Below are 10,606 nucleotides of genomic sequence, written 5' to 3'. Positions count from 1 at the left end.
GTTAAGAGACGGTTTTTCCTCTTAGCATAATTTTATTTTATTTTTTTTCATTTACCCTTTATTTATCCAGGTAGTCGCATTGAGCCACGAGAACTCATTTTCAAGAGAGACCTGTTTTGGGAGCAGATGGTGGGGGTTAGGGGCCTTACTCAGGGGCCCAGAGTGGGGCGAATGAGGGTGGAGGGAGGTGTGGGTGTTTCACCTTTTCCACCCACATTTTGATGTTGATGGTACCGGGAGGTGAACCTGCAACTTTCCGATCACAAGCCCATCTTCTAACCTCTGTGCCACCACTCCCCCACAAATTGCTTCCTCCCCCCCGGTCTCTTTTCACTTGCATACCCATTTCTGAAGCAGTAGAAACCATCAGAAAATGACTTCTACAAGACAAGGACTTAATCAACAGGACCAACTTCACCTCAGACCAGATCTGCACCCTGTTGGATCTTTGCCTCTCCAACACTTATTTCAAGTTCAATGACAGTTTTTACAGACAGAAGCACGGCTGTGCCATGGGATTTCCAGTGTCAAATCTTGTGGGACTCAGTTTGCGCTGACTCATTGGACTGATGAAGTCCTCTGGATGAAGATTATTAATGTCTCAACAAAAAAAAGAAAAGAAACCATCCAGATGACCTGATTGAACTTTGTTGGATCATTTTCATGTCCTGGATGACTGAGAATCTTCACCAGCATATTAAACCATGATGTAAAGTAATAGAATCTTAAATAACATAAACGAGGAGAGGAAAACTACAGAGTTAGACAATGGCTTTCAGATTATAAGTGACTCTTTTCATATTACTGATCATTATACCATGACTAAGAGAAAAATACTTTGTGGTTTTTATATTAAAAAAAAAGGACTTTTAAAAAAAAGAATAGATTACTTAAACTCAGCACGACCTCTCAATTCTCGGAAAAGTGATGATTGACTGAACTCAACTGTGTAGTTGATGCACAGATTTTTATTAAAAGCTTTAAAAAATCTCTTTTTAAACCAACAACATGTAAAAATGTTATTACAAAAGAAGAATTGTCAGGAATTTCAGGCAGGCAGAACAGGAAAGAACCCATTGTTGCAGGCATGAGTCGAAGGCAAAGTGTAAAATAAGAAATACTTTAATAATAATGATAAATAAACAAGCTGACATGGCAACATAAACTTACAAAACCAGGACATCAAAATCACGGGGAACATGGAGGGATACCAGATGATGGACTGACAAAGACTGAGACATAGACTAGGGCTTATATACACAGACTAGATGAGACAAATTACAAACACATGGAGGACACACGGGTGAAACTGATCAGGGTAATTAATGAGAGACACTAGGAAGTACAGACACAGGGATACCATCCTTACAGTACCCTCCCCCCAAGAACGCCCCCTGGCATCCCAAAAAGGTCCACCCCAAAAGACTTGGGTGGGAGGAAGGAGGTACCACAAGGATAGAGGGCATAAGGAACACACGAGGGTAAACTGGCAGGACAAGAGCCTGGGACCTAAACTAACAAAACTAGAAAACATAAAGAATGTCTGCATGATCAGGAGACTGTCCCTAAGCTGGTTACAGTTCAGGTGGATGGCCAAGAGGCCTTCCAACAGGCAAAAACAGGTCAGGGAGGTGGCCGGGAGGCCGTCCAACAAGCGTAAACAGGTCAGGCGGGTGGCCGGGAGACTGTCCAACGGGCTGGAGCAGGTCAGGCGGGTGGCCGGAAGCATCCAGCAGGTCAGAGCAGGTCAGAGCAGGTCAGAGCAGGTCAGACGGGCGGCCGGGAGGCCATCCAACAGGCAGAAACAGGTCAGGCAGGCGACTCTGAGTGATGGTGAGGAGTCTGATTCTGCCCTCACCAGAACCCTGGGAGGTGAGGCAACAGGACCCGTCTCCACTGAAGCGCTGGAACCACTTCCAGGATATTCGGCTTCATCGGGCCAAGTTGGACCTGCTGATTGTGCCAGAACAAGCAACATGGACTGCTTACAGGTCTGTTTTCTGCCTCTCCAGCGGCAGCAATGAGGATGAGGGGCAGGAACGAAACAAAGCTCGTTCTCCGGCTCTGCGTCCTCCCTCGACATCCATCCCAAGTAACCAAATAGGGCTGGAGATGAGGAAGAACTGAGCTTGCACGTCAGGCAGTCCACCCGGATCTGTGACCTTCTTTTTCTTCGAGGACCAGAAGGGGTGAAGGCAGGATCTCTATCTCCAGTCTGTAACATCCTTGTGCCTGAGCGGGTTCGATCCAAAACCCACCGCACCGGATCACGGTCTCCCCCATCTGCATGGGCTCGAGCAGACAGGTGAGTGAAGCCGGGGAAACTCTGCCTGCAGGGTTCTGGTTTGGTCGGTCTATACTGTCAGGAGTTTCAGGCGGACAGAACAGGAAAGAACCCATTGTTGCAGGCATGAGTCAAAGGCAGGGTGTAAAATAAGAAATATTTAATAATAACGATAAATAAACAAGCTGTCGTGACAGCATAAACTTACAAAATCAGGACATGGAAATCATGGGGAACACAGAGGGATACCAGATGATCGACCGACAAAGACTGAGACACAGACCAGGGCTTATATACACAGACTAGACGAGACAACCTACCAACACCTGAAGGACACGCGGGTGAAACTGATTAAGGTCATTAATGAGAGACACAGACACAGGGAGACAGACAGAGGGATACCATCCTTACAAGAATATGCTTTAAAAAACTGAACCAAAACACAAGATCAAGAACTGCAGTCTCTGACAGAGGTGTCTGAGCAGAAAATGCTGAGGAAACTGCTCCAGATCCTGAATAACACGTCACACACCCTGCATGACACACTGGTCTTTTACTGAAGCACCTTCAGTCATAGACGGAGACCACCGAGGTGCTCCACAGAATGCCACAAGAAGTCCTTCCTCCATGTGGCTATCAAACTTTTCAATTCCTCCCCCTTTCTACACATAGGACAATAAAATTAATCCTGTACTACAATAAACACTTTAATGTTTCTTTCTGCACCTGACCTATTTTAGACCTTCATTGTTGTTGTCTTCTCAACCGTGTTAGAAGCCACACTAATGTTTGCAGGCCCCAAGCCAGGGATAGGTTGCCATCATAAATCCACCCAAGGCTTCAATATGTTTCCATCACAATGATAAACCACTATCTTTCTCACTACCAAAGTTTTGTGCACCTTTTACATGAACCCCCTCTGTTCCTAATACACAGCAGAAAACTTCAAGACCATGCCAAGAAAACAAATGTTCTGGCTGATTGTGCATATCATAGAAAAGCCAGTGTGAAGGGGGACTGGGTTGGTCTTATTGTGTTTAAGGGTGCATTCACACCAGCTCTGTTTAGTCCGCTTTAATCGAACTCTAGCTCGTTTTCCTAGAAAGTCCAGTTCGTTTGGGAAGGTGTGAACGCGCCGCCATCAAACTCTGTCACGGAACAAAAAGGCGAACTCTGGCCCGGGTTAAAACCTAGGTCTCGGTCCGATAGAAGAGAACTCCAGCGCGGTTCGAGTACAGTGTGAATGTAATCAGACTGGCCCCGCTCCACAAGCAAGAAGTGGAGTACAGCGCAGGGCAAACAAACACGCATTTCTCTTACCTTATATGGAGCCGTCAGCTGCCTTGTGTGAAAATCAATATTCTCCATGGTCTTCTGCCTCATCTTCTGCTCATGCTGAGTCTATTTTTGAAAAATGACAAAATATAACTCCTAAAACTACTAAAACTTGATGCCACTCCGTTTTTGTTTTTATTTCCAAAAGAAGAAGTGTCTTCAGAGGTTTTTGTGTTGTTTCTTTCAGTAGTTCTTGGTGCAGCGCCCCCACAGGCGAGCGGGGGAATAGGTTGGTTCAACAGGTTGGCTCGACTGCACAGTGCAGTGTGAATGCAAACGCACCAGCTCAAATGTGAAAAAAATGTCATGAATACTGGTCCCCAACCAAACCGAGTCTACCAGACTATCAGGTGTGAAAACAACCTAAATACAGCTAACCCTGACTTTTTGTTCTAATAAATTAATAAGTTTTTAAAGTCTCATTTAAAGTCTCACCTATCAATAAAAGTGTAGCAATAAACTTCAGCTATCCCTGATGATACAACAAAATAACTATCATAAATTAAGACAAGAATTGTACATCAATGTTGGCATTACTGCATTGTTTTTTTAATTAATTTCCTTTATCTATCTTCCTCTGCTATTCTCAGGTGTGCCAAGTGCCGCCACTGTGGTAATCGTAATGTGTATCGCCGCCCTGGTGGTTGTGGTGGTTCTAGGCATCTACCACATCCATGTGACTCACCAGCAGGAGATGAGGCTGGCAGAGAAAAATAAAGAGACCGACATGAATTGGGACGACTCTGCTCTGACAATCACAGTCAACCCAATGGAGGTAAAACAGAACTTTATTGATCTCGCAGGAAACTGTTGTATAGGAGCTGAAGTTAAAATTGACACTGTTGAGGGAACAGGTGGGAAAAAATAGCTGGGGTACTAGTTAGAGTAAGGTACAAGAAGAACATTTTACCTTTAAAGTTGTTGTCAGCTTAAAGAAAACTAAGGAATTTCTCATATTTGTTTATACAGTATATTCATATAGTGTGTTCTTGGTAAAATGGATTAGGTCACAAAAATATGTTAATTTCTAAACTGGAAAACAAATTTTGATTTTATTGATCAAAAATAAGGGGCAGCACGGTGGCGCAACTGGTATAGCTGCTGCCTCTCAGCGAGCAGGTCCCTGGTTCAAATCCCGGTCCGGGGGCCCTTCTGGGTGGAGTTTGCATGTTCTCTCCGTGCATGCGTGGGTTTTCTCCGGGTACTTAGGTTTCCTCCCACAGACCAAAAACATGCATGTTAGACTGATTGGTAGCTCTAAATTGTCCTTAGGTGTGAGTGAGAGAGTGAATGGTTGTTTGTCTCTATGTGTCCCTGTGATGGACTTGCGACCTGTCCAGGGTCCCGCCCCTCGCACAGTGATTGCTGGACATGGGCACCAGCCACCCCCATGAAAGTAAATTAAAGTAAACATTGTGCTAATACTTTTTTTTTTCCTGCTTGCTCTCGACGAGGTCAGACGCTTTTCCCTCCCACTCTGCCTCCCTCCTGCTTTGCTCTCTGTTATGTGATTCCTACCGGAGCATCTCACTTCATATCTTCCAAATTGTAAAATATTGATCTGGTCAGCTGGTCTCTCAACGCAATTGATACAATTTTCTTGACAAGAAGACAGGGTAAAGGAGAGCCCTCTTGCCTGGCTGAGGCACTTACAGCTGAATACACAATGGATTCCTGGGGGCAGTGGAAGATTGTGTCTGGTAGTACTGTCAGTGGAGGATGTTGAAGATGCGTACATAACTGGATTTATGATGAACAGGATTTCTGCTTTTTGGAGGTGGCGGTCACCTGGCTCATCGACAAATGTGGAAAATGTCAGCAGCCATCCTGGCCTTGATAAGGCTGCCTGGCATGAAGGAATGTACTGAGCGGTAAGCTCTCAGACTCAGAAGCTGCGTGATCTGAGCCGTAAGCTGAATGCGATTTCTGAGAATCGCAGGCCACTTGCATCTCCTGGGACTCGTTGACGGGAAGGAATCGACCTTGAAGAAGGCTACAAGCTGTGTCCAGCAGTGTGACCACAAAATTTGGATGTTTGGAATCACCAGTAAGACGTACCAGCAGAGCCATGAAGGCAGACATGGAAATTCAAGCAGAGGCTGCCTGACCCAAAGTAACTGCTTTTATCTGAATTTGGCTTACCCACTCAGCCTTGAATTGGCCAACTATCTCAAACTTCTCCTGGTTGTTTATGTGAACGAGAAGCTCAGCCCCCCCCCCCCCCCCCCCAATCCACTACATGCTCCCCCTCCCGAGAACATCTGTAGACCTGTGTCAGAGTTGAGCTGGCTGATAGACACTATCTCCATCTCTTATCAGGACTATGGAACTTCCTGGCAGTCCACGAACAACTCACTGCTCTTGTCTACCTCTCCATTTATAAATTTATTATGATGTCATCAGTTTGTTTCTGTTTCATGTGCTGAGGTAATTTTTTTTGCAACTTTCACACAGTGTCTGGTCTAGGACACAGTACACGATTTGATTTTTTTAACACCTCCCTTCTCGTGTTTCTTTTGCCTTTTCTGAAAATAAGGCTGTGCCTCCTGAGGCCGGCGACCTCAGTCACCTCCGTCTCCCCATTGTTTGTTTGTTAATCTTTCTCTCTGACTGGCTGTATTGAAAATGTAATTTTGTTGTGCTTCGGTGCAGTGACAATAAAGCTGATTTTGATTCTAATTTTAATTTGTTTTTGATTCAGGCTTTGGCCTCGTGGGAACAGTTTTGTAAAAATGCTAACATGTTTCATCATTTCAACATTGTATCCATTCAAAAAAGGGCATTTTAAGAACGCCAAAATGGGATTTATGGAGTAGACAGTCAAAATGCAATCATTTAAAAAAAAACAACGCAACAACCCTACCTCTACTTGTCCTTGTGTGGTGTTTACTTTTCAAAACCAGTGTGCAAAATTTCCATTTATGCGCCCCACCTTGTTTCCTGTTTTTGGTGTATTTTCATGCCAGCACCACATACAGGCCCAGGATAGTTACTACGTTGCTGCCTGATTAATTTGTCCTTTTTTAAGTAAATCTGCTCCCAAACTTGTTTCAAATTTCTGCAAATATTTTCCATGACAGAACCTGGAGGAGCCCCAGGCAGCAGAGGAGGAGGCCAGCGAGGAAGATGAAGAAGAAGAAGATGAGGAGGAGGAAGACGAGGAGGAGGAAGAGGATGAAGAGTTTACCAGCACTGAGTCAGATGACAGTGAAGAGGAAGTGGACGTACAACTACCAAGCATGCAACACTCAAGCAAAAAGGGTCAAAGCTGGAAAAACACAAGATGTTACTAAACACACTTTCACACTGTCTTACTCTCTCTCTCTCACACACATACACACACACACACACACTTTCGCCAACACATCAATACTGAAAGCTTACATCAGAAGGCTAAAAACAGAAAAACAGACTTTATGCTCCAAAAGCAAACATATTATCCCCCCCTCACTGGAAGATTGCAAACAGACAAAAATAATTTAGCGTTGTATAAAAAACATTTGTTTTGTTACGGAAGATAAAAGAAAATGTGAATTAAAATTTGCCTCACCAAAGTTCACCAAATTTAGCTCATCTTGAAAACTGTGCTATATTTGTTTCTCGTGACTGCAGCTGCAGTCTGGTCAAATCAAGTTGTAGGAAATCCATATTTTACTCAGCCCCACTCATCTCGGCCAATGTGTAAAATTTAATTCTGAGAGTTCTGATGTCCCCATTTTGATGAATAATAAAATCATTTATTTAAGAAAAAAAGTTGCAAAAGTAAAAAGAAACAAACTATTTTTTTGGTTTGTATATTTATTATTTATCAGTCTTTAGCCAATGTGGCAAAGCCAGGTGATTTTACAGAAAAAGCTTATTTTCAATGGCGCTCAAAAGAAGATAAAAAAATAAAACTCATCAGTGTGCTGTTGCAGATGTCACGTCGAACTAGCAGCAGGGCTCGAGTTCTGGGTTTTGAGGAGAGACATCTCCTTGTACATTTTTATACGCCCCTTTCTTGTAAATACTGGGTATAGTGGGTGACAAACAAGCCTCCTGACTCCTCCCCTTTGTCAACCCCCCTCCACACACACCCTTACGTGAAACATCTACCCTCCTGTCATAGCACACATCACCTGTTCTTGTTAACATACACACCTTGAACTCTCAGCCTGCAGGAACCTTTTCAGAACCCGTCTCTTAAGTCCTGGTCGTTGTGTTAGCGCCATGATCAGATCATTGCTGCTCGTGTAGACTATCGTTTGTTCATGTGGATGTGTCGCTGCCTCAGGTGACAGGCAAGAAGTTTGTGTAAAAGAAACACTGCAAGTAAAAAATATATAATGTAGAGAACTCCATTAATGAAAATGTACCAGGTTAGTAATTAAGCTTCAAGGTGTTTTAGTGAATACATTTTTTTTTTTATGTTTAAACTAACTTAGATAAAACCTTCAAGTTAAATTTAAAAAATATAAACTCCAGTCTTCTTGCTGAAATTCTTAAGGAGCCCTTCACACTGGACCCTACAACCTACGTGACCCATTAGAATGATGTTGATTGCAACAAATTTGGAAAGTTCCCTTTAGCATGATGCTGCCACACTCATTACGTACAAAAATAGGTTTCCTTTTCAGATTTTTGTGACCATTGGTGCTCTCTTGTGTCTGCCTTGGCTCAACTTACTTGATTAACATGAAGATGCAGATACATAGATCACACTGCAATTCCTCCATTAGTATCACATCTGAGCTAAGTTATTTCCATATCTACACTCATAACCTAAGCATGAGATCAGCATGGCCAGTCCTACTTCACATTCTGGATACCACACTATGCCTCTGTACATGCCCAAACCACTGTCCCTCCTCTGGACATGTCCAAACCACTGTCCCTCCTATGGACATGTCCAAACCACTGTCCCTCCTCTGGACATGCCCAAACCACTGTCCCTCCTCTGGACATGTCCAAACCACTGTCCCTCCTCTGGACATGTCCAAACCACTGTCCCTCCTATGGACATGTCCAAACCACTGTCCCTCCTCTGGACATGTCTGAACCATCTCAGTTTGACCTCTAAGTTTAGTCCTTCAACCTGTGCTGTACCTCTGATGATCTCATTCCTAATCTTATCCATCCTTGTCACTCCTAAGGAGAACCTCAACATCTTATTTCTGCCACTTCAGTTCTTTCTCCTGTCTTTTTGTCAGTGTCTCTGTCTCCAGACCATACAACATAGCTGGTTTCACCACTGACTTGTAAACTTTTCCTTTGACCTTTGCTGACACTTTTTTGTTACAAATCACTCCTGAAACTTTTCTCCATCCACTCCATCATGCCTGGACACTCTTTTTCACCTCTTTACCACACTCTCCATTTTCTTGGACAGTGGACCCCAAATACTTTAAGTCCTGCACCTTTGTGACCTCTGCTCCATGTAGCCTCACTGTTCCACCAGCCTCCATCTCATTTACACACATGTACTCTGTTTTACTACAAGTGACTTTCATTTTTCTTCCACCTGTTCCCTGTTCTCACCACAGATCACAATGTCATCTGCAAACATCAGTCTATGGGGATTCATCATTCCCATGCTCCACCTAGAACAATAATATTCTGCCACCACAATGATAAAACATTATGACCTCACTGCAGATGTTTTACTCATGCTCAGAAGCATCATATACCTATCATGACTTATCACATGTAATGGAGAGCCCATTGAGTTTATATATGCAACTGAAGACCTCACCAAGACCCTGTAAACCCATCCCTATTTTGGTTTGATGCATCATAGTGGGATCATCCAGTGTGAAGAGGGCTTTAGGTTTCACATTTGGTGTGAGGCTCTTTTTCTTTTTGGGGGAGCTGAGATTCTTCATCTTTAGCGGGACACCACAGGGCTGGACTAAAAAGCAAGTGCAACAAAGTGGGGCTTTCTGGCAAAACATAATCCTGAGAAATTATGAAAATAATAAATAAAAAAGCTCTGGTCAAATGGGAAAATGTTTACCCTGTGATAAAATGAAAAATGTGCCTGAAGAATCGTTATAAAATTTGACATGGAAAAAGCCAACATTGATAATGCATAAAGCAACACATAGGGAGATTTAAAATGACTTTGGAAATTTACATTCCATAAATGAGAATCTATTTATTTAAAAGCTCCCAGCACTAAGCAGAACTTTGACAACATGAATGTTGTTTCAGTTCACTTTTTCTGTCTGGAATGTCGTGAAGAACAAAATCGGTGAACAAGTTGAGCTTTTTACAGAAAGCTAAAATAAACTTTGAACCTTTAACCAGCAGTTTGACTAAAGGTGTAAATTCTCAGCCATTCAGGACATGATAAATCTGAAAATAATTTTTTTAAATTAATATTTATTTATTAACTTTTATTTAACCAGGCAAATCCCATAGAGCTCTTTAGCCAGGGAGGCCTGGGCCTTGTTTAAAAAACAAAACAACTCAGTACATATTCAATAGTTTCAACTACAGAATCATTCTGGTAGAGTCATTTTAAGAAGCTATAGTGATCAAGCCACCATGCACCAACAGAACCTCCTTTTGGATCCTGAAAACGTAAGACTTTCAGCTTAACATAAATGAGAATTTTCAATTTGTCCCTCTAGTAGCTTTAGAAGGTCAACCAAACGTTTGATTGATTGTTTTAATTTGTCTCCACCTTACATTAAAAGGGTCCTTTCAATTGAAAACTTTAAAGAACCTAATAAATGTCATGATGACTGGGTTTAAAAGAAAACAAATGTATCAAATAGGATGCATTTCTATTTTAGCTGCATTGATGAACTATTATTTTATTGAACAATAGTAATAGAATAAATGAGTTTGTAAACATGTGTACTTTATTACGTGTTCTGCTCCCCAATGGTTAAAAACCTTAAAGTGGATTTAACCCTTTAAACAGACGCTGGGCTTTCTATTTAACTTTATTTAGATATCACTAAAATTTATAACATCAGCATTTGTCTATATTCAATGAACAGT

General features: G+C 42.4%; 1 protein-coding gene across 1 annotated transcript in view; it reads left to right on the top strand.

Moving 5' to 3' along the window:
* LOC119410489 (calsyntenin-2) overlaps positions 1–7,188 on the top strand; it is a 662,902-nt gene extending 655,714 nt beyond the window's left edge. Inside the window, exons 16-17 of the mRNA XM_037677368.1 lie at positions 4,210–4,394; positions 6,700–7,188. Of these exons, the coding sequence (XP_037533296.1) occupies positions 4,210–4,394; positions 6,700–6,912 (398 nt within the window). The 3' untranslated portion in view covers positions 6,913–7,188. The remainder of the gene's footprint in view (positions 1–4,209; positions 4,395–6,699) is intronic.
* The last annotated feature ends 3,418 nt before the right edge of the window (positions 7,189–10,606 follow it).

The sequence above is a fragment of the Nematolebias whitei genome, chromosome 6 (genome assembly GCF_014905685.2).
Source record: "Nematolebias whitei isolate Nwh7 chromosome 6, NemWhi1, whole genome shotgun sequence".
Lineage (NCBI taxonomy): Eukaryota > Metazoa > Chordata > Actinopteri > Cyprinodontiformes > Rivulidae > Nematolebias > Nematolebias whitei.
The sequence above is the reverse complement of the archived record's forward strand: the minus strand, read 5'-3'. Positions and strand labels throughout refer to the sequence as shown.